Consider the following 23,933-nt stretch of genomic DNA (forward strand, 5'->3'; position numbering starts at 1 on the left):
CCTCCAATGCAACCCCTGTGCGGTGGCAATCAGAGAGCCAGATCGGTGGCGGCGGATCTGTATATGTGCACCGCCCGAGCCGAAATTGCCGCTGCCGTTCGCCCTGTGCGGTGGCAATCAGAGAGCCAGATCGGTGGCGGCGGATCTGTATATGTGCACCGCCCGAGCCGAAATTGCCGCTGCCGTTCGCCACTGCGAAATTATCTGCCAGTTCTTTCTGAGCCATGAGCGAGACGACCGATGGAAGTCCTCCGTCTGCTGCTGCTGCTAAACGAGCTGCCAGAGCAGAGGCCCAGCGCCGTCGCCGTCAGAATCCAGAGGTGCGTGCCGCCGAAGCAGAAGCTTACCGTCGCCGCCGTCGAGATGATCCAGAGTACGGGAAATATAAAAAAAAAATTTCTGTGATAGCGCATACATGTGTTGCTCGATTTCTTTGCCTCAATCTATCGAAAAGGTGAAACAGCTTATTTGCTGCGCTCAAATTTCGCATTAGGAAGTAACGTAATCGTCGGTAATTTTTGTTCATTTTTTTACATCGGTGCAACGCGTATTCGCGCTTTCCAGAAACGCTAGCGCCGCCGCGCGGATCTTTTCGGAAGCCGGGAGGGGGTGATGGATTTCTCGCTCACGCGGTTTCTGCAGCTGCGTTGGCGTACTTGTGCTCTTCGTTATGGAAGAAAACAGTCGACGAGCGAAGAGCAACCGCATGTGCAGTGTGCCGCAATGCACAAATCGTGCAATTTCCGGAAAAGTGAGCCTGCACCACTTTCCAAAAGATAAAAAACGGAGGAAGTTGTGGGCGATCAAGCTCCGCATCGGGAAGCAAGTGAGCGAAGAAATGGTCGTATGTAGCGATCATTTTAACAAAGACGACTTCTTTTGGGGCCACCTTGGTGAGTAATTGACTGTTGCGATGCTCTCAATGATTTCATTTTATTCTTGTGGTGAGCTGATTGTGAAATTTTGCCTTAAAGACGGGTTGAAGCCCTTACGAAAGCGGCTGAAAAGAAACGCCGTGCCTTCGCAAAAGATCCCTATGCGCTCCCACGAAGCAAGTGTGAGGCCTAGGGTTCCCCGAAGAAAGCCCCCCACAGATTCTCAAGGTAAGTTTAAGTACGCAAGTGTCACCGTTTATTAAATGTTCTGCCTGCACTCGCGCTGTTTCGGTAAATATTCCTCGACGGTGCCTGACGCTGCGTAGTGAGCATTTCACACTAGCGAACGTATTCTGCATCTGTTCTTAGTCGTTCTGTGTGAAAATCAAACAGGCGGTCAATGTGCAAGGCGTTCGCTACTTTTTTTGGCTGTAGTGAAAGTTGTGTACCGATCGGAGGTACTGCGCAAGCGTTTGTGATCTTGTATTTGTTTTGCTTGGTCTTAAAGCATCTCTTCTATTGACCTAACAATGTTGCAGGAAACGAGGGCCAACAGGACGACGTATCTGAAGTCGTCATTAATGAAGATTGCGCATGCGAGCTTCCTGATAATTTGGAAGAAAGTGAATACAATGGTGAGAATTTTTTTTCCGACCTTCGCACCCAAGTTTTGATGATGCATAGGCGTTACCGCATGTTTAAGTTTGCCGTTTCACCAAACAAGGCGAGTCCGGTTGTGCAACTGCAAAGGGCAATATATCGAGAGTGGTATCGCCGAAAGATTTTGGGCACCTAGATAAATACACGTTCTACTATTAAGAGACTAAGGCTTTTCTAATGTCACCTTAGGCAAGTAACCTACTGGAGTGACTCTGATGCAATAGTGTTCTGTGTGTGTGAATGTGTTTTTTTCTATGATCTTTCTCACTTTTTGTGCTTTTCTTTGTAATATTTCGGCACCCCCCTTACCCTTTCACCTGTGCACCAGGTTAGCAAAGTGGATGTTTACCTTCCAGGTAACCTCCCTGCCAACCTCCCCGCCTTTCGCATCTGATACTTTCTCTCTCTGCTCTTGAATTTTAGAGCAAAGGCAAGCCAGTGCAATGCATCTTGTTTTATTTTGCCGTAGGACTGAATACACCGTGTTGTAGGACACTTCACATGGTTTTATGAAGGATTTAGTTCACCATCATTGTATTGCAGACCCACCTGTGCAGGATTGGCTTCCCCCCCTTTCAAGCTCTTGCTCACGAACAACAGCAGGTAACTTTTTGCTTAAAACTGTACCAATTTCGCTCTAAATTTTTTCTTGCGTTACAGAACGAGACGCTGCAAGGGCACTTGTTGAACTTCAAGAGCTGGGCCACACACCTGAGCTAAACAAATCCGTTCAAGTGAACTCACTGGACTTCACACAAAAATTTAGGATTTCGGACGTGCTTCTTTCTGATGCTCACCTAAACACTTTGACTGGCGTACCTTCTCATGCACTTCTAAACAAGATTGTTTCACTCGTAGAGAAGTATGAGGCGGCAAATAGGATGGAAGCTTCTGTGAGGGACAGAGTTATTTTGGTGTTCATAGTTCTGAAACAGGCTATGTCATTTTCCTGTCTCAGTGTACTTTTTCAATGCAGCATTTCGTCCATACACAGATATTTTGTGCACACACTGCCTCTTGCTGCTGCAGTGCTGAAAGCTGCCATTGAGTGGCCTTCAAAGGAGGAAATTTTAAACAATATGCCTTCGCACTTTAAACAGTATCCGAGAGTGCGAGGTGTTGTAGATTGCACAGAAATCCCAGTTGAAAGATCTCGCTGTGTGAAATGTCAGCTACTGACATATTCACAATACAAGTCGACTTACACTGTAAAATTTCTCATATGTGTAAGTCCAGCTGGCACAATAACATTCATCAGTGAAGCATTTGGTGGACGAGCCTCAGACAAAGCCATTACAGCTGAGTGTGCAATACTGGAGAAGTTCGAGTCATTCACAGATGACATTATGGTCGATAGGGGTTTTTTCATTGATGACTTGTGCACTGCCCGTGCAATTGGCGTAATTCGGCCACCTTTTGCTAAAAAGGACTGCCAGTTTGACCGCAATGATGCCCTTAGGACAGCTGATATTGCTAGGGCATGGGTTCATGTAGAACGAGCAATACAACGAGTTAAAATATTTAAGCTCTTCAACTCAACTCTGTCCTGGGAAATGCTGCCTTATATCAATGAGCTGTTCACAGTTGCGTGTGGGCTAACTAACTTGTGCGCACCAATACTGGCTGATGATAAATTTCAGTAAGCACGCTTGCAAAGCTGACACAATTCATCCTCATCATTGCAATCCTATTTTATGTCCACTGCAGGACGAAGGTCTATCCCTGCGACTTTTCAATTATCCCTGTCCTGTGCCAGCCGATTTCAACTAGTGCCTGCGAATTTCTTAATTTCATCACCCCAGCTATACTTCTCCCGTACTCGACTGAGCTTCCTTTCTCTTCGCACCCATTCTGCAACCCTAATGGTCTACCGGTTTTCTAACCTACGCATTACATGATGTGCCCAGCTCAAATTTTTCTAATAATGTCAATAAGTATATTCGGTATCTTTGTTTGCTCTCTGATCCACACCACTATCTTCCTGTCTCTTAACTATATGCCTAACATTCTTCGTTCCATCGCTCTTTGCGCGTTCCTCAACTTGTTCGCAAGCTTCTTTGTCAGTCTTCACGTTTCTGCCCATATGTTAGCACCGGTAGAATGCGCTGATTGTATACCTTTCTTTTTAATGATAATGGTAAGCTTCCAGCCAGGATCTGGCATGTGCTCCAACCCATTTGTATTCTTTTGCTGCTTTTACTATAACTTCGAGATTGCTGGTGCCATTACCCTGCTTATCTTTTAGTGCATACATCTTGGTTTGACCTACGCCAAGCTTCCTTCACCGATTTCATGCTGCGTCCATCTTTTACGGCTTTTTTCAGTCTTTATCGCGTTATAATTTCGAATCAATTATTTTCGCCTTGTTGATCAGTTTTGACAGTTTCGCAAATTCTATCTTATCTCTTGAGTTGGACACTTTCATTCTTTGTCGCTTCTTTATTAGGTCCTTTGTTACTTGGGAGAGCTTGCCTACTGGTTGCCTTGGTGCCTTGCCTCCCACTTCAATTGCTGCCTCTGAAGCCATCCTCGTAACGGTTTCATTCATTAGCTCTATGTCATCTTCATCTCTGTTCTAAGGCTGCATATTTGTTTGCAACTACCAGCCTGAATTGGTCTGCTTTTACCCTTACTGCATCTAGATTGGCTTGTTTCTTCTTGACCAATTTTAATCTTTCCCTGTTCAAATTGAGGTGAATCCTAGCCCTCACTAACCTATCAGTGTTGATCAGACACATATTGCTATGGTTAACGGAACACAAACTGGCGAATGTTAATGTTACTTTAACAGAACAATCTCTTTTGGTGTATTTTCCACTTAATTTGTGCGACATCATCAGCTGTTCAATTATACATACTGTCTATAGTATGCGCTGTTGGGTCAAATAGGCGTGATGGTTATTTTTTTTTTATTTTTTCATCACTTTGTCGTGTACATTGCAATGTGTGACTAAGTACAGCTGTGAACTTGTGGGCATTGCAACCACAAAGACGTGAAGAATGTGAACCGAGAGCAGGTGGCAAATATACGAGCATGCGAGAGCCTCGCATGTGGCATACATTTATTTGCAGACAACCTATACAAATGGAAGTGATGTGTACACATTCAGTTAAGAGACATATGAAAGTTGAGAGGAGGGCGAATATCAACATTTTCTAACAAATAGTAAATATTGAATATCACATAGCAAAACGCAGACACACATTTACAGGAGGAATGTTTATTGTGGTATGTTTATAGGTGTGATACGTGTACTGACAAGTAAAAAAAAAAAGCAGCCAAGTATATCAGGTACAAAGGACCAGTTATAAACACAGAAGCACTAATTTTCAAGTAAAAAACTACTTGTATTCGCTCAAGTACTTTAGAGTGACTGCAAACAAGCTCTTCAGGAATTATGAGCTGCTGTGTGACTAGCTTTTCGAAGAATGCAAAATAAATAGTTGCTTAAAAAAAGGATCAACAGCTTTCTTCTCTTTTTTGCAACATGTGCACTGTAGACACTTGTAAAGGTGTCATTTGCAGAGAAAACATCACAGGTTGTAGAGTAAAAAATGAAACTCCATGACTAGACATCCAAAAGCACTAAATGACAGAATACAAGCAAAATTTGCAGCTGGCCATTTATGCATATGCTGCAAAACCTAGAACCAAACTTGAACTCCTCATTTTGCTTCTTCGATGCTTCAAAAACTCTTGCCATTTCAGTTCTCACAATTTGCTATACTTTCCTTAGCAGACATTGAACAGTAAATATAATTAACAATTGCTTAATTGCTGCTACATATATTGCAATTCACGGCGGCCGCATTTCGATGGAAGCGAAATGCGAAAGCACCCGTGTACTTAGATTTTCGTGCACGTTAAAGAACCCCAGGTGGTTGAAATTTCCGGAGTCCTCCACTACGGCGTGCCTCGTAATCAGAAAGTGGTTTTGACACGTAAAACCCCATAATTTAATTTTTTAATATATTGCAATTCGTAAATATTACAAAGTACTGAATAGCTTTTCTTCTAAGTATCCCCCCTCCCACTGAATGGAAGTGATCAACAACGAAAAAAACCTATGAACACCAACATACTTTCAAGCCTTGCTAATCTGCACAAGCTTAGGTAGTACCCTTTTGAAGTAGACATACTGCAGCCTGTCTACAAGTGCCTGAATATGCTCGGTGTCTCTCGGCACATGAATGACAAGGCTCTCAACTTTCGAATATACTATAAAATGACACAGATTCATGTTAAGGAGGAGCATGCCCAGTTGAACCTGGGAATAATACTTGTGAGCACGTCTCAATGCATAATTTTCTCCATCACACACAATAAATGCCAGCTTCTTAGCATTTACAAGGTCTTGTATGCTAGAGTGCTTGCCTAGAACAGGACACTTCACTTCCAGCAAGATGTTCGTTCCCCTCTGCTCACTTATTCCATCCGGGCTGTAGCCAAGCCAAGGAACATCTGGAATGACGACGAGTCCCAGCTTGCTCACGCTTTCGTTATGAGTCTTCTCGTACTCTTCAAGTGCAAGAGGCTCGTTGTCTTTTCCATACATTGTGGCTTCATTTCCCTTGAAAGGCTCCCTGCAGTACAGCCTGTCCAGCTTTGCTTCCCAACTGCGTGTACCTCTTTCTTCAAACGTGTAGAGTTCTCTGCAGATGCTTCCAGTAATTCTTTTTTTTCTTTCGCTGTGCCACAGAGTGGATGACTGATCAGTTGTCTCGCGGCATATTTCCCTAGCTTTGGCATAGGAGAGGCACACATTTTGAAGATAGAAACTCTTTTCATTTTCATTGAGATGTTCAAGAGTAAACCTTTTCAGTACTGTTTTTTCACCATCTAGCACCGATTCAAAAAATGAAAATTTTGTGTGCTCTCTCAAGTAGCAACCTTGTGTGAAAATTGTGTCGATGGCGCGGACTATGTTCAAATTGCTAGTGAAAGGGATTGACTTTCTTGCACGAGTTTTGTGTTTTGCCAGTGCAGAATTTGGTACTGCATCGATAAGTTCTTTCCTAATCAGGGCTTGAACATCTTCAGGGACACTTATTGGTTGAAGCTGCTCGACGTGGCAAAACAAACTAATTGGCCTTGGTTTGTAGATGCTGGCGGCACTGGCACGTCCCCACTGTTGTTGCACATCCGTGCATGACAATGCATCCAGGGAAGTGGCACTTGTCCTGTACATCAAAATAAACATACCTTGCTGAAATACTCTGTGTATTGGCTTTTTTCTGCATCTTTCATATGATTCAAGAAAATGTTTCCTAACAGTGTCGCGATGGGGCTAGTTGGAATTCTATGATGCAACTTGGTAGTGCGGAAAAAAAAATGAGACAGACGGGAACCATTTCAGTTTTGAGTTAGCGCTTGTGTACATTGGTTCCATTTTGTTTCATCCTTTGTTTCCGTGTTAGTAAGTTACATCAACAATATTTTACAGCAGATTCAGAATCAAAATCCTACAGTAAACAAATAAAAAAGCCCAGAACGTTTAAAACATTTCTGGGCATTCTGTGGTTATTAATACAGCCTGTGCCCACCTGAAGTGACTGAAGCAACACATACTCAATTGATTGCTGTGTGCATGTTCTTGAAACTCTGTTCCTAGTGCAACAACAAGCCCCAGATGGCATTGAAAAGGCATCATTGCCACTGACTTCTATGTTCGCCTTTTACAATGTGGCTCTTAGTTCGACATAAGGTAAACATATTCACTGTCACTTGATGCACATTACAGGCAAGCCAACTAATGAAAATAAATAAACACATGATGTATAAAGTTTTACCTGTTCAAATATATCAAAGTGGCAAACAAATGTTTGCATTGACCAGAGAGACCGGCCTTGCACGTGCATTCTCCCTGAAAACAATCAAACCAATGTTAAGCACGCAAACGACCTTAAAACCGCGCTAATTATTTACAGGGCAAATGCGTAGGCTCCCACATGCACATTGAATTCTGGAAGCCGAAAACAACACATTGGTGCTTTTATGACACTAGAACGACGAAATTGCGCGTTTAAGCCCGAGAAGTAAGTAAAAAAATAATTGCATTTAACGCGTTGCACTTTGGCGAAATCGCCGTACAGCACGCGAAAACGCTAATCATGCTGGAAACGGGGCGCGCTGGCACACCTCATTGTCTCGCTCATAGCTTCTAAATCGGCACTACTGAAATGTTTCCGTGTTACCTGGCATTTTTAACAAGCATTCCACAAATAAGCCATTGCAGGGAGCCATGAATGCACATAACGTCATCAATGCACACAACGTTTATATTATGCAGCGGCATGAGGGGTACTGCGCTTTGTTTACATCCGAGCGCCACCAATTAACTGCTTGGTGTCAATTCTCGTACATCACGTATATCTTTAAAAAAAACGTAAGGTGAAATACTGACCTTTACGGCGCCGGTTTCATTGCAGACTTGAACTTTTATAGTATGCGGGGGGCCTCTCACGGCGCTTGTCTGCAGGCATAGTGACTCGACCTCGACAGCCGCGCTTGTCGTCGCTCGTATACCGCAGCATATTATATGGCCAGCGTTAAACGCAGCCTCTCCTTCTACAACACATCTCTGCGTTTCCTTTGCAAGATCAAGGATCGCGCTTAGAGATACTAGAGGCCCGTGAGCCGCCTGCACCTGTAGACGCGCACGCTTTCGTGTCGGCTCCATCACCTCTATCCCCGCCATATTGAAACGTTCTCCGCGCCCCCTATAGTCGCTGGAAAGTGCGATATACTGCGGGACCTGCGACAACCGTTTCGTGTTCCTTCGAATTTCGAGATCACATCGACCACAGCTCGAATGCGCAACCGGCTTTTTACGTGTCACCAAGAGAACGGGTAATCGCACAAAACTTACCGTTGCTCAGACCTACCGCTGTGTCCGCAACTTGAAGCTTCTAAGCATTCGCTAAAAACTAAAAGCGGACCACATCCATACGTACGCGCGCGAACGAGACGCAAGCCATGCCGTCTGAGTTCGAGAGCAGTTATTTCATAAAAGTAAAGTGTACTAGAATATTGAACGGTCTAGTACACTTTAATAAAAGCAAAAACAAACAATAATGTGACGTCAACTTGTCCTCCTTTCTCACCTTCTCTCAGCTAACGCATGCGCAGCGACCACGGAGCCCTCGGGGGCGATGTTCAGGTGTTGCGCCGGCTCTGCTGCTTCAGCAACGCTACGCGCCCTAACCTATGGGAAGTAGTGCTCGTTTCTTTTTCTGCTGCAGCGCTTTACCCCATGTTCCTACTTCCCAAACAAGAATCTCTCTCTCTCATCGACGACATTTTGATACGCGACACGCCAGAGCTGGTGCTCTTTTTTTCACGAGAACAACAACAACAAAAAAACATTTTGTTTAAATAGTTTACAAGCAGTTCAAACAGAACGTTGTCAGCCTCTGCTAAGTGACGCGCCTGAGCTTCAGGTGCTTCTTTTCACAGGAAAACGCGCTCTCTTTGTTGAGTGCCTTCGTGTAGAAATGTGCAAACGGGTGACCAAAATAAATTTTGTAACCTGGTTGGTGAATTTGGGGCCATGCTGAGAATGGTTTGCTTTCTACAGATTCTAAGCAATTCTTCAAAACATGAGTTGTTTGTGCAAGCAAGGTGTTGAAAATAAAATGTTTACTTCCGAGTTACCACTGGGAATTTTCTTGCTTTGCGTTCGATAACCAGATAAATCAAGGTGCATTCTACCATCGATGTGCGCTCAATCGGATTGTTACGTTGGCGCCTGTGATTCGTAAGGAGCTATGCTACTATATAGCAATTTGTAGCCATGAACGAGCGAGCATATACACGCGCGTTATCAGCATAGCACAGTTTACACCCTTTGGAGTGCCCCTTCTGATAACGCGCGTGCCGTTCGTCACTGGAAAGTTCCGGGCTTGCAGCGATAAAGAAAGGAAACGCATCAAGGCAGATGACGATTATTTTTGTGTGGCAGAAGGGGCAAGCCAAAGGGTGTAAACTGTTCTTAGAGTGTGCTTCTTTTCCATTGAATTTATCCAATTTTTACCTTCCGCATTTTTAATCTGTCGTTTAATGCTCTGTCTTTCTTCGTCCTCGTGTCTGGCATACTTATTTGTTAGCTTCCTAGTTCTTTTCCGCCATTGTGAGTCAACGCTCTTTCTGTAAAGGTATTTAAACACCTTAGCTGCCCACCTGTTATCGTCCAATTTCCTCAGACGTTTTTCGTATAGGATTTTACTGTGAGCTTCCCGTGCTCTTCGAACGATGCCCAGCCCATATCTCCCTGTACTGCTTCGTTTGTGGTTTTCCCGTGGGCACCTAGTGCTAACTTTCCCACAGCTCTCTGATTTACTTCTAGTCTCGACTGAACCTCTGCCCTTAAACACAGGACCGCATTCCTGAAAGTAAGCCCCGGCACCATTACTCCCTTCCAAATACCTCTCAGTACCTCATACCTGTTGTACCCCCACAATGCCCTAGGTTTCATTATCCCGGCATCTCTTCGCCCTGTTGCTATGAGAGACTGTTCGTGCTTTTCCGTGTACATCTGCCCTTTGTTTATCCATACCCTGAGATATTTGTATTCGGCCACTCGGGGTATTTCATGGCCTTGTATTGTAAGCTCCTGATCAGTTGCATCGTTGAAAAACATCCCACCAGACTTAGCTGCACTAAAACTGAAACCTAAACTGTCTCCTTCGTCTCCACAGTAATTAACCAGAGTTTGCAAATCTTTGCAACGACTTCAGCGCCAGAGTTCCCTCTAGTAATTTTTGTAGGAAACTGTATGATTTACGCCTGGTTGCCTTGGTGCCCTACCTCCCATTTCAATTGCTGCCTCTGAAGCCAGCCTAGTTACGGTTTCGTTAATTATAAGAAAAGGATATATCGGCTGCAGAATCAGTTTATATGTATATCTAAGCGGTGGTACGATGAATTGCTTACATAAATTCTTATTTTTTCGCCATTCATGTTTTCATTCAGTTTTTGAGAGAAAAAGTTTGGTGTGCACGACGTTGCCATCACGCCTTTCGATCGTTGTCGGCATCATCCGCGGTTCTCTAATGTTCCGAAACGAGAACGTTCCTCAGCACATTGTAGGAGCCAAATGTCATCTTCATCTCTGTATTCTAAGGCTGCATATTTGTTTGCAAGTGCCAGCCTGAATTCGTCTTCTTTTACCCTTACTGCGTCTAGGTTGTCCTGTTTCTTGACCAATTTTACTCGTTCTCTCTTCAAATTGAGGTGAATCCTAGCCCTCACTAACCTATGATCACTGCACTTTACGCTACCTCTCACTTCTACATCCTGCACTATGCTGGGATCAGCAGAAAGTATGAAGACAATTACATTTCTTGTTTCACCATTAGGGCTTTTCCAGGTCCACTTTCTGTTGCTACGCTTCCTGAAGAAGGTGTTCATTATTCGCAGCTTATTTCTTTCCCCGAATTCTACCAACATCTCTCCTCGAGTGTTCCTATCCACGCCCTTGTTGCCAATTGCGTATTCACCAGCCTGCTTTTCCCCCAACTTTGCATTGAAGTCGCCCATTACTACAGTATACCGAGTTAGCACTTCTCTCATCGCTAATTCAACATCTTCATAAAACTGATATATTTCCTCATTGCTCGTTAGCACACATGCTCTGGCAATGCTCTGCGTTACAAAACGCATCTTTAATAAACAAGAGGACTGAGAAGAAGCCCTTAATAGCGGCGATCCCCAGGGCCAACCATATATTATAAGGGCTGTCTAAAGGGCCCGCGAACAGGTGGAGGACCGTGGTCTTCCGGCCCCAACGTGGGAGCGGCCCGCGGACCTTAAAAAAGTTTGTTGACTGACTAACTTCCTCATCATCGTGGCTGGATCTTGGAGCGTAGGCTTGTACTACCTTTAATCTGTATGTCTTATTAAGTTTGATTACGACTGCTGCTACCCTCTCATTGTTGCTTTCATTGCTTCGGCCTAATGGCGAAACTAATAATTAAAGAAATACAGTCAAGAATTTAAATCCATGAATGGTGAAAGAATGCAAATGTAGCTAAAGCTTGTCCCCTGTTGCGATCATACTGTCAGCAGTGTATTACGATCGTTCATTTGCTGTGTTTCTTTGCCAGCGCGGAGGGCAAACGCAGGAGGCGCAAAATGTCGCGCGGAGGCCACGTGACCAGCATAGCCGAATCTGGCCGAACCGAGCGCGATTGGTGTGGTTCGCGCCGTGCCGGTTTTGCTTGAGGAAGGCCGCGTCGGCAGGCTTCGCATCGCGCCCTTTGTGCGAACAGTTGAACGCACAATGAACGACAGGATGAACATGGCGCCGGCTCAGTCGGCGATGGCCGATCGTTGGAACGCCAACGCTGCTGCCGCAGAGTCCAGGGGCCTGCCCGCCCGCGACAGTCCACAGCCGCCTAAAGGCCGTTGGGAGCGCCCACGCGGAGCGATGGCCGCGGCGATGGACCCGGTGCTGGAGCAGCTCTCGTACTTGCGCGGCCCCACCAGCGGCCTCGAGACACGCACCGTCGAGCCAAAAAAGTTCACCGGTCGGTGCCGCCTGTTCGTGGGAAACCTGCCCAACAACTTCACTGAGGAACAGTTCCGCAAGCTCTTCGAGAACTATGGCGAAGTCGCCGAGATATTCCTTAACACCGCCAAGGGCTTCGGCTTCGTCAAACTGGTATGTTTAAAAATGGCGTCCAACGGCGTGCTTCGACTTTGTGCCGTCAGAAGGAACGTGTGATTATTGTGTGCGTTGAGTTGAGCCCGAACTGTACTGCCATGAGGCTGTCTCCACGAAGCGCTGCGGAATGCACAGCTTTCAATGCGCACAACGCTTACTAAGATCGGTATGACCTAACAGTGTGCGGCTGAAGTGACCGTCTTGGCGTGAAACTGACAGGCCACTTGTCGGTTGTGACGGCTACGTTTAAATAGCGCGGTCATATCCTGAAAGGTAGTCGACATTGGAAAAGGACGAGTGCGACGTGATATATGCAAGCGATTTTCGTACCCTTGTATGCACAAAACGCTTGCTAAATAAGAAGAAAGTGCTATAGCAATAATTAATTTCTCTCAACGTAACCTGCGGTGTTGCACTCGGCTAGTAAACTGCGCCTTTCATTACACGCAGTGCATCTCCTAACTATTAACGGCACAGATATGACAATACAGATTACTGCTTCAGTGTCTGGTGCTATTTCGTTTATTTGTAAATAGTAAAATATATCTGGATGGGCCATAGTGTGCCAAGCCAGCAATACATTTTTTGCCAAATATATTTCCGAAAGCAAAATTGATGGTCATAATGTACTTGTGTTCTGGCTAACTATTAATATGTCACATGAATTGGGTTCCTTATGCTCTCGTTTCTGCCTTGTGTCATTTCATTGCCAGCTTAAACGATCACTGGTATGACATTTTGACTTTGTCATTTCTCTTGCTTAAAATGGACGTTCTAACTCTCTAAACTGAAAACTACAGGAAAAGTGTCAGGATTGTTGTAAATAATTTACTTTAATTCTTATTTCTACAAACTGGTTTTGATTTTGGCAACCGTGAAGTATATGCGACATGATACATTGTCTCACCCTGTTCCTGCAATTGCAGTGTCTGCCACGCAAGCATAGCCAGTATAAATGCATGCTGCGCTCTTGTTAACTTTTTTTAAGCAGCATTGCCTTACCTAGTCTCTTTAATGAAATCTACAAGAACTGAAACATGTTTTATTTCTTTGTTTGGTGCCCGTTATACTGTGCATTAATCTTTTCAATGTGTTGATAAATTTGACTCTTATGCCATGAGGTTACAATGTTGATGCCAAGTCTGGTGCTTTGAAGTCAACTATAGCATAAAATTAAAATTTATCCCAAGCCTCATATTTGCCCATCGTCACCCCTTTAAGTGTGAGAAGTTGCTGTAGAATTTCTGTCATGATGTATCCCTTCTGCAGGCTTAGTGGTAGTGACCAACTGAAAAAAAAAAAAAAAATAGACGGACACAAAATGAACTGAGTAACATTGGATGTGAAATGTACTGTGCCAACCTTGCCCACATGTTTTTCTAGCCGTCGTATTGCTGAGGCCATTGGTCAGGTCATGCTAAGTGTGGCAGTTCTCACCGGATCAGTGATGCTAAACAGCACTGGGCTTCTGTTCTTGGGAGGGAGACCACCTGGGAATGCTAATCTCTTGTTATGGAATGGTGCCTTGAGCTAGACGATTGCAGTGCTTACTTCAGAAGGCGCCTCTCATTATCATGGAACTTGCTGCTGGTCCTACCTGTGTTCCCATTCTTGTGGAATCAGTCTGTCATGCGCCTTGCTTACGTCCATCTGTTTCTCTTGGTTTTGTTCAGAGCATTGTCATCCCTATGTGCATTCTGGTCCATGCTGCCTTTGAGATGCTATTACCTGCATGATATTCAATGTGAACCAGAATCTGCACAAGATATACCAGCTCAACTTCATACATTCAACCTTATATTTTGCGCTTCATGCAGGATACGCGGCAGAATGCTGAAGCAGCTAAAGCTGCCTTGGACTTTATGCCAATGCAACAGAAACCACTGCGTGTGCGCTTTGCTACCCATGGGGCTGCCCTCAGAGTGAAGAACTTCAGCCAGTGGGTGACCAACGAGCTTCTGGAGCTTGCCTTCTCAGTCTTTGGAGAGGTAGAAAGAGCTGTGGTCATTGTGGATGATCGTGGTCGCTCAGTGGGCGAGGGCATCGTCGAGTTTTCACGCAAGCAGGCAGCCCAACAGGCACTGAAGCGTTGTTCTGAGGAGTGCTTTATCTTGACAAGGTCAGTGGCCTTTAAAAGAATACTGAATTACTCTCGTCGTACTTCGCAGATGCACAGTTCTGGGTGCAGTGATAAGAGACATAAGCATTTATTTTGCCCCAGGTCTGGAGCCTTGTGATAATGTGTGATAAGCATGCAATACTCTGCCACAAACTTCTTGCCACCACACATTGCCACCTCCTGCTATCTGTGCACTCTTGGTGATAGGTTAGCTCACGGGCTTGAAGATTGGGTGGCATGCATGAAAGCGTGTGATGGAAATTTCGGAAACTATTCTTGGCTTTTCATTGTTTCATGCGAGTACTGACGCAGGGCTGTAAGTCTTTGATATCGTACAGTGTTTGTTGCTAGATGCTTTATTAACTGGGCTTATTTGCTGCGCATTGAAAAAACCTCAGCATCCCAAAATGCACCACGGCTGCATCCCTCATAGCCTGTGTTGCAAATTTTGCATGTCAAACTCCAGGAATTACTAGTAACTGATGGCAGTGACCATTCCTCCACCAGTTGCGGTTTTTGTCGATTTCTTATTTCTGCCCATTTTGATGCACTACTCAAACTCTGTTACCGAAACACCAAGTACAGTAGACTTCCGCTAATTCGATTTAGGTAATTTCATCTTTAGGTTAATTCGATCCTAACTGAAGGTCCTGGTCGGAACCCATGCCTTTCTATGGACCTAAACTTACGTTATTTCTAACCGAAAATTGGCCTTTGCCAAAGAATTTGAGCTTGGCCAGTAAGCAGACATGCACCTGACCCCTATGCCACTTCTTTAGCGGCAGCGTACCGTATTTACACGACTGTAATTCGACTTGAATGTAAGTCGACCCCCCCCATATCGCGTGATAGGAAAAAAAAGGAAGGAAAGCATACCCGAGGGTGCATTTGATAACGTAAATTTATTAGATGACACGGTCACTGGACTACTCGTCTTCACTAGTGCTGCCATCATCATTGTTGCTACGGTCCCACAGTGCGTCGTCCTCCCGCGGAATTTCACATTTAGCAAACGACCGCACCACGCCATCTTGAGGAACAGCAGCCCACGCCGAATGCACCCAACCACACGCAGCCGTCAGAGAAGCTCTTTTGACAGGTCCGGTTGGCGTAGTTTTGCGGTCTTCTGGCGCCAGCCACTCGTTGTACTCACGGCAGAGCAGGTCCTTAAAAGGCGAAGATCTGGGCTTGTTTCATGACCATGTCGCACCTCAGTGGCAGGGACCGATCACGCATTTCAGCGACCTTCGCCGCAAGCTTGGCCTACAGCTCCGGAAAGCGTCCAGACTTCGGCACGCGGGAAATTCCTCACTTGCCGTCCTAGGTGAAAATTTCGCTTCGCTTCAGTCGCCACTCTCACACCACCCGTTCAGAAACATCGAACTTGCAGCCTGCTCTGCAGTGATTTGTTTCTTCGGAGTAAACGATGGCAGCCCTCTTCAACACTGCTTTGAACGAGTGCCAAATGATTAGTGGGCCTGGAGCACTCATGACGACTGAGGAAGCATAGAAGTAGCACGTAGCCGGCAATCAAGTGGAACGCGCCAGTTAAGTGCAACAGGGAAAGAGAAACCTGCGAGCGGTGTCTACTCTTCTGCTCTTCCGTGAACTACCAATACTCCCCGCAAGCGCCGCTGTTCTGAGGGTGCCGCCGCGAATGGAACAGCGGCGGTTCCATCAGCCATAGACCCCCCCCCCCTCCCCATGAGTGTTGTGTGCACTGTAAAACACTAAAAGATATTAGAAAACCTTTCCGAAAAGCGACCAAACATGCGGGATAGCGAAAAGCTACGGGTAAAGCCATAGAGCAAACATAAAATTGTAACTACATTGTAGCTCCCGTTGATCTCGCTTTTTTTGGCGGTGCCATGTTTTGGTTTTGATTGTAAGTCGACCCCCCCACTTCAGATTAAAAAAAAAAAAAACAAGTGATCGACTTACAATTGTGTAAATACGGTATGTGTTGACAGATCGTAGAGACAGTGAATGCGTTGAACAACTATCATCTCTTGTCGAATATACCTATTTTTTGGCCTGCCTTGGGAAGATTTTCAAGCAATAACCGTAGCTTGCAATGTGTGGTTATGGTATTTAGCCGATCCTAATGCGCATCTTTTTTCCTCCATAATTGGGCCGAAAGTTGACTGTGCTGTGCAATTGGATATGAAAACAAAACCTCCTAAGCGGCACTTGCATGCTTTACATACAGCACAACAATAATGTACTGCGTTGTAGCTGACATTAACAGCAGCGTGGCGAAGCTGATTTTAGAAAACTGGCCACTATGTTGCAACACGTCTTTCTAGCCAAAACATCAGGTGTGCATTAAGATTTCTACTTTGTTCAGGACGTCTCATGTAATTTCTGCGTTAGTTTTCTACTTTGGACGCACAGAAAGTGGGCATAGGTTTGATTCGGGGGTGTGTTCGATTGTGACAAATACTGCCAATGATGTGATGCTGTGTTATGAAATTTTTTATACAACTTCTTTAATTACATCTGCCGGATAATTAGATAAATTTTGCTGGACCCGTCGAGGTCAAAGTAACAGAAATTGACTGTGTTCTGCTTTTATAGTATAGATTTTCACATTTGACTGCTCCCTCTCCATTTATTCTCTGCCTGCACTAAGCATTTGGTTCATTATACATCATTGTATCTGCACATATTGCAGGTTCATACGTTATTGTTGCGCATTTTTCTTGCTTAGTTCCTTTGTATTCTATTTGAGATTGTTGGGCTTGTGGCATGGAGCGATGGCATACGGCACTCAATACTGCAAAGCTTGTATCGCTACGAAAAATTTTGACATTACAGTGTGCATATGCACAGCTTGTTCACAGTGCAGGACAGCTTCATGTTGCCTGACCAGATAATATTCTGACAAGTGTGTTGACTGCTAAGCTTGTAGCACATACCGTATTTACACGATTGTAAGTCTACTCGAATGTAAGTCGACCCCCCCATATCGCTTGATCGGAAAAAAAAAAAAAAACCCGAGGGCACATTTGATAACGAAAATTTATTAGTAGCTGACATGGTCATTGGACTACTCGTCTTCACTAGTGCTGCCATCGTCATCGTTGCTGCGGTCCCACAGCGCGTCGTGGTCCAGCAAAATTTCAAATTTGGCAAACGACCGCACCAGGACATCTTGCAGAACAGCAGCCCACGCCAAATGCACCCAACCACACTCAGCCGTCAGGGAGGCTCTTTTGACAGGTCCGGTTGGCGTAATTTCGCAGTCTTCTGCCGCCAGCCGCTCGTTGTACTCACGGCGGAGCAGAACCTTAAAATTAAGGCGGAGGTCCGGGCTTATTTCATGACCACGTTGCACTTCACTGGCAGGGACCGATCATGCATTTCAGCGACGTACGCCGCAAGCTTAGCCTACAGCTCCGGAAAGCGTCCATACTTCGGCACGTGGGATATTTCTCACTTGCCGTCACACAGGTGAAAATTTCGCTTCGCTGCAGTCGCCACTCTCGCACCACCCGTTTAGAAACATCGAAATTGCGGCCTGCTGCACAGTGATTTGTTTCTTCGGCGTAAAGGATGGCAGCCCTCTTGAACGCTGCTGTGAATGAGTGCCGAAAGATTGGTGGGCCTGCAGCACTCATGACGACTGGGGAAGCGTAGAAGTAGCACGTAGCCGAAGTGGAGCGCGTCAAGAAGTTAGTCAAACCAATACCAATGCCTTTAAACAGAGAAAGAGAAACCGGTGTCTGCTCTTCCATGAACTACCGATACTCCCCGCAAGCGCCGCCGTTCTGAGGGTGCCGCCGCAAATGGGAACAGCGGCGCTTTTATCAACTATCGACACCCCCCCATGAGTGTTGCATGCACTGTAAGACTCTCAAAAATGTTGAAAAACTCTTCCGAAAAGCGAACAAACACGCGGGATAGCGAAAAGATACGGGTAGGGCCATAGAGTAAACATAAAATTGTAACTACGTTGTAGCTCTCGATGGTATGGCTTTTTTTGGCGGGGCCATGTTTTGGTTTCGATTGTAAGTCGACCCCCCAACTTCAGACTTTCAAATTTTAAAAAAGGGGTCGACTTACAATCGTGTAAATACGGTACCTCGGTTAAAGGGCCCCTCACAAGGCCTGGCCGTTTTTGAGCTGACAAGCGCAGAGCATATATTGTGTGATAACGATCGTGTCTGCAAAGTATTACATAGCTACAGACCGCGGAAAGATGCGAAATTGCAAACCAAATGCCGTTTTTCCTTCTCCTCCCGGCCGCCGCGCTTCAAGCCGGAGAATGACGTACTTGCGTACCTGCACCTACGTACTTGAGTCCGCAGTGTGACGTCGCTCGTGGCGACACATGACTTCGAGAACTATTCAAAGCACCATCTGTTATTTGTGTGATCTGTTGCTTGAATTGACTAAGTGAAGTTTAGAGAAATTATAAAATATACAAACGGAATGTCTGCGTGTTTTTTGCTTTACTTCGCACTGAAGCAAGAGAGATGTACTTCCGCTTCGTCTGCTTGTTCCCACGGTCGTGTGGTCACATATGTAGGTACTGAAACGGTGCCATTTTCTCCCGTGTTCCAGCGCGTGATCATGCTCTGCAATCAGCTTGTTCTGCCTCGGTATTCGTGTTGCACTGAATTATACCGCTAGTCATGTGTCCTTGTGCACAGCGCACAAAATCATGCGCTGCGCGAAACCATAATGCCGCCAGCGAAAGTGCGCATCGAAAAAAAAAAGAAAGGTGAAGGCAGGGCCCATGACATATGTGTCACGCGATCCTCTACGTCTGGCATGCGAGAACACAGGGAAGGGATTTTGCTTGCGGAAGCTTGACGAAGCGAGTGGAAAGAGTGTCTCGCTATGCAGTGGAGCCTACCTGCTGAAATCATGGGTTCGCTTCACTCAAATACAGTAAACTCTCAGTTGTACGAACGTCGGTTTATCGAATATTTCAGAATAAAAAACTTTTTAAGAATCCCCGGCAGTTTTCTTATAGATTCTATGCAAAAATGTTTCACTTCAACGAATTTCGGAACAGTCAATATTTCAGTTTAACGAACTCGCTCAGAGGACGAAGGCTTGCACTGCACTGCACTGCAGGTGCAACCGATGCCCACCCTCATCAAACCGCTGCTCCAGCGGCAATGTAACGTTGCTGGTGCTACAGCGCCCTTGAGGCAAAGCGGCGGCGCGGAAAACGAACAGCAACGAGGCATGGCTTCCGAGATCGTCCGCACAAAACGAGCAAGCACATAATCTCGGAGGCCATGAACAAAGTAACATCGCTGGCGCTTACAATGCCGCCAGAGCAAAGCGGCGATCTGTCGCACCACAAGCCATGTGGTGTGTATGTTTTTTTTTCCGGCCGGCTAGTCGTGGCATGGTCGTCATCTCTCTCTCTCCAGTCTCGGTTCCGCGTGTGCACACAAACGACCCACGTGATGTGTTTTTCATTGATATGTAAAAATTCCATTCCACACATTTCTAACACTATGGATGCCATGTCTTTTGCTCCATGAATTGCACTTCAAACTTTTGACTCTGTATGCCATGTCTTATGTTGGTCTAGTGAATATTCAGTTTAGTGAACTTTCAGTTAAGTGAACTATTTCCTTCGGTCCCTTGAAGTTCACTCAAGTGAGAGTTCACTGTATTTTTCTTGGCTATTAACGAGCCGACTTGAAAAATTTTTGTGGCAGAATGCTCCCTAAAGGATACATAACAATTTTCAGCGTACAGTCGCCGACCGTTTATTCGGACCTCACGGGGAATGCGGAAATGTCCGAATAAACAGGTGTCCGAAAAAGCAGATCAAGAAAAAAAATAAAATCCTTTATTTCCACGCACTTATTCGGGCTCGGCAGTAATGTTGAAGAAATTGTGAAAGCGCCGTTGCACGCTGTTCCATTTACGCGCATTCAGATAAGCCTGAATCTCCGAGAGGGTCGTACGGTCACTATAGGCGGCTGAAAGTCAAAGCACAGTCACTGCTTGTACTTGCTCCGCATGCGACGGCAGCGTAGCACATGGTGCGTCATCTTCCGACTCAGTCACCGTCCGGCGGTGCAGCAGAAGCCTGATGAATGATCTCGCCGTCGTTGAGTTCTGCGCATGTCAGTACAGCAGTGTCAGCACATGTGAAACTGTCAAATGAAACGGTGTCCGGAATCGCAATGCAACCACTGCGCAGGTCTTGGCAGGAATTTTCCACGTCATTAAGGAGCACATCGGAAGGCAACAAATCTTCAAGTTAAAAGCCAAAGAAAAGCAGCAAGGAAAGGGCTTCAGAAGCAAAAGAGAAAGGCTGCAGTAATGTTCACTACGAAAGAGAGAGTAATCCTGGGATGTTTTGATATGTCGAGCATTTTGACATAAATTTTCCTTAGAATGTGATTTTAGGACAATTCTGTGCCTTTTTTCTAATAAACTGCTGGGTGTATGTGAACTAAATTTTGTGAACAATTGAGCTAGTGCCGTGTACAAATGTGTAACTAAAATGATTATCTGCACCCTTTTGGTAGCCTAGTAAACATATAGAAAGCACTTCGTAGTGGCTGCTGCACTGGGTAAAAAAAAAAAAAAATCGCGTTAATTATTTTGCGCACCTACATCGCTCTGGTTCCAGTCGTGCGGTGTACCTTTGCCCTTCCTTTTGCAAAATTTGAAAGCTCTGCGACTAATAGTTTTGACAAAATAATACACATGGGAAAATACAAAATTAATTGACATGCTTTCTTAAACATTTTTGAGTTTTACGGACTGTAGAACTCCCATACCATGTAAAGAATTTAAAAAACACACCCATGTTCAGGACTTCTCTGATTGCGATTCTTCCATATCACCTGTCAGTCTCAACCCACCTTAACACTGTCCTTCCTCCCATGGTGGCCAGCACCCCTCGTCCTGTGGTGGTTGAACCGCTGGAGCAGCGTGACGAAGACGATGGCCTGCCAGAGATGAACTTTCAGCCAAACAACAAGCAGTTCCAGAAGGAACGGGAAGCAGGTCCCCGGCTGGCTGAGGTGGGCTCGTTTGAATACGAGTTTGCTATGCGTTGGAAGAAACTGTACGACGATGAACGGGCACGTCGCGAGCAGCTTGAGCAGGATGTCCTTTCGTGCCGCCGCTCACTTGAGGACCAGATGGAGGCACTTCTCTACGAGCACGAGGCCAACATGTTGCGTGAGAGTGAGTACTGCTTTCAGGTTGCTGCTGCTATGGGGATTTCGAGGGACGGAGGCTGGTGTTTCGCACAGTGCAAAACCGATTGGCCGGGCATGCTAACTCAAGTGAGCTAACAAGCAGCCATTTCTTTTAGCAAGGCAGGGAGAGGACCAGAAGTGATGGCGCAATAATCATGATGGGAATGCTCATTTAAATGATTCGGTCTATATTTTGATTAGTGTGCTGTTCATGAACACAGTGGGGAGGCACTTCTACACATTGGAGAATGCAAAACTTCGAATACATACATGTGAATTTTTGTAAACAGGTTACATTTGGGGGCCGAGTTGGAACACTGTGCTTTCATATAGCAGTGGAAATTAATGGGACACCTCTACTTACATGTCTTTGCACACTTGAGGCAAGACTCTTTTGTTGCTATTTGTTGTGCCCTCCAATCACTATGGGTGAAAAGAGGTTTGGTTGCTAGGCACTGCAATTTGTGATCTTCATTTCATTTTGTTCCCCTTCCCCTACTGCGTACCATCATGGTCCAGTGGGGATAGTGAACATTGAAAGACAGATAGTGCGAAGTTGCTGCAAGAAGCAAAGAATGCTTCACATTAAAAGCAAACGCCCACTGCCATACACTTGTTTGCCATTGTATTAACACTGCTTTATGTAGTCCGGAAGATTTGGTCATTTCAAGGACAACTCGCAGCACTTTAGGATGTTAAAGGGCCCCTGCATCACTTCTTTTATCCAAGTTGAGAAATGCATCGGAAGGTAAGGGGAGTCATGAGTTCCAAAACCAATTTTGTTAATTTTGGTGTGAATTGGATGATATTGTCACGAGTATAAAACTATTTACACGATGTATTTACACGACAACCTTGTCTTTTTCTACCAGAACACTATTTAACTGTATTGTTCAGTTTTTTTCTGCTGATTGCAGATATCTAACTAGATGTTGCATAAATGCATTACAATAAACATTACCAGGTTTTTAATACGGAAATCCAGTCGATTTTTTATGGGACTTTTCAAAAACTTTTCAAAAGCAATAACAAAGTATACCAGAGAGTAGCTAAGATGTACATTTTATTGTTCTCAGTGCTTTTATAATGCGAAAACACAGATGTAAACTTGATTGCAATATTTTTGCTAATTTTCAGTTATAATTAGTGGCAATTACAATTTAGCAGACCAATTTAAAAATAAATAGCATCACCAGCTAGATCCATTCGATATGAATATAATGATAGCAAACACTTTGCTCATACTTAGAACATACGAAGATGCTCTCGGTAAGGCAGTGTGTGATGCCTAAAAGGATGAAACTGAGAAAAACGAATCTGACCTTTCAGTTTGCTGCAACTGGCAATATTAATTGCATCACCATGTAGCCCCGTCCTTCAGCAACAAGTTTATGACATATATGTGGCCACCGTGCAAAAATACCGTATTTACTCGTATAATGATTGCACTTCGTTGTAAAAAAAGAATTTACGCAAATTCAGGGGTGCAATCATTATTACGCAGGTTAAATTTTCCACGAAAAGAAAAAGCTTTTTTTTTTCCATCTTGGATTTGCTGCGGGATGACAACATGTCAACAAACAGGCGGCTGCCGCTACTGCCACTGTAACATTGCGGGATACCAAAACAAAAATGGTGGCCGGCGGAGCAAGCCGATGGAGCCCGAACACGATTCTTTTTCTTCTCGTGAGTACATTACGTGCCATGTCCACTTTGAGGGGACAGAAACAGAGATGGGCGCGCATAGCTGCCAGTGAAATAGTAACACATGGCAGGCATGCTGTGAAAACTGCGGCATTTTTCTTCACTACTATCCTAATACGGCATGTTTCTGCTAAGGGTTGGCAAATATCTTGGTTGTGTTACAAGTGTCGGCGTATGAATAGGGTACACTTCTAACTAACGTATCAGTCTAAACGTGGCTACTATCGTTGCCACTCTCAATTTGTTGCGTGCCCACGAGTGCAGACGAGAGGAATCGAAAGGCGCCCTCTTTGTTATTTTTGACCACAACCATTATAAAGCCTCCAAATAATAAAGCCAAGGCAAGTTTGGGTGTAGATGTTTTTTTTTTTTTCATCGAAAGGTGGAAAGTGATGAAAGGAATGAAATGGGTATCTGCTTAAGGGGGGGACGTGGCAATGAAAACATTTTTGTTATTTTGTTAATTTATGGGAATAAATTGCTGAAATTCGGCATGCAGGTGTCACTTGTTATGCTGATATCATAACTGAAATTAGTTTGGTGCTATCTATTATAGTTTTCGAGTTACAACAATTGACAGCCTCTAATGGTCATCGCCAAATTCATTAATTACACATGGCCAATATTTTCATATCCGCATGTTCACAAAGGCCCATTTTGTGCAATAAAGCTATAGGTTTATTTTTTAAATGCCAAAATGAGCATAAAAATATTTTTTCAGCTT

The 23,933-nt window shown here is 44.8% G+C and overlaps 2 protein-coding genes and 1 long non-coding RNA gene across 13 annotated transcripts in view; 2 read left to right on the plus strand and 1 right to left on the minus strand.

Moving 5' to 3' along the window:
- The first annotated feature begins 569 nt into the window (after positions 1-569).
- Positions 570-4,826, plus strand: LOC142585991 (uncharacterized). Of its 3 annotated transcripts, XM_075697167.1 has the most exons (5): positions 570-893; positions 975-1,103; positions 1,415-1,510; positions 2,079-2,138; positions 2,196-4,826. In XM_075697167.1, exons 3-5 carry the CDS (start codon positions 1,457-1,459, stop codon positions 2,253-2,255), a joined length of 174 nt encoding a protein of 57 aa, XP_075553282.1. In that variant the 5' UTR covers positions 570-893; positions 975-1,103; positions 1,415-1,456; the 3' UTR covers positions 2,256-4,826. The 3 variants fall into 3 exon arrangements, with proteins under 3 accessions (XP_075553282.1, XP_075553281.1, XP_075553280.1); XM_075697166.1 differs by having other exon boundaries at positions 2,079-4,826; XM_075697165.1 differs by lacking the exon at positions 570-893 and having other exon boundaries at positions 901-1,103.
- On the minus strand, positions 4,561-8,225 carry LOC142585992 (uncharacterized). Of its 2 annotated transcripts, XR_012829171.1 has the most exons (3): positions 7,940-8,225; positions 7,326-7,399; positions 4,561-6,716 (listed from the first exon to the last, which is right to left on the minus strand). It is a non-coding gene; the product is annotated as an uncharacterized LOC142585992 (long non-coding RNA). The 2 variants fall into 2 exon arrangements; XR_012829170.1 differs by having other exon boundaries at positions 4,561-7,399.
- A 3,452-nt stretch (positions 8,226-11,677) lies between these two features.
- Positions 11,678-23,933, plus strand: part of LOC142585996 (splicing factor, proline- and glutamine-rich-like) — a 120,489-nt gene continuing 108,233 nt past the window's right edge. For 3 of the 8 annotated variants that reach the window (XM_075697178.1, XM_075697179.1, XM_075697185.1), the window contains exons 1-3: positions 11,679-12,196; positions 14,017-14,318; positions 21,196-21,491. In XM_075697178.1, coding sequence (XP_075553293.1) covers positions 11,816-12,196; positions 14,017-14,318; positions 21,196-21,491 — 979 coding nt within the window. In that variant the 5' untranslated portion in view covers positions 11,679-11,815. Of the gene's footprint in view, positions 12,197-14,016; positions 14,319-21,195; positions 21,492-23,933 lie in introns of all 8 variants that reach the window. The other 5 variants (XM_075697180.1, XM_075697181.1, XM_075697186.1 and 2 more) reach the window with 3 other exon arrangements.

Source organism: Dermacentor variabilis, chromosome 6, assembly GCF_050947875.1.
Source record: "Dermacentor variabilis isolate Ectoservices chromosome 6, ASM5094787v1, whole genome shotgun sequence".
In the NCBI taxonomy this organism is placed as follows: Eukaryota; Metazoa; Arthropoda; class Arachnida; order Ixodida; family Ixodidae; genus Dermacentor; species Dermacentor variabilis.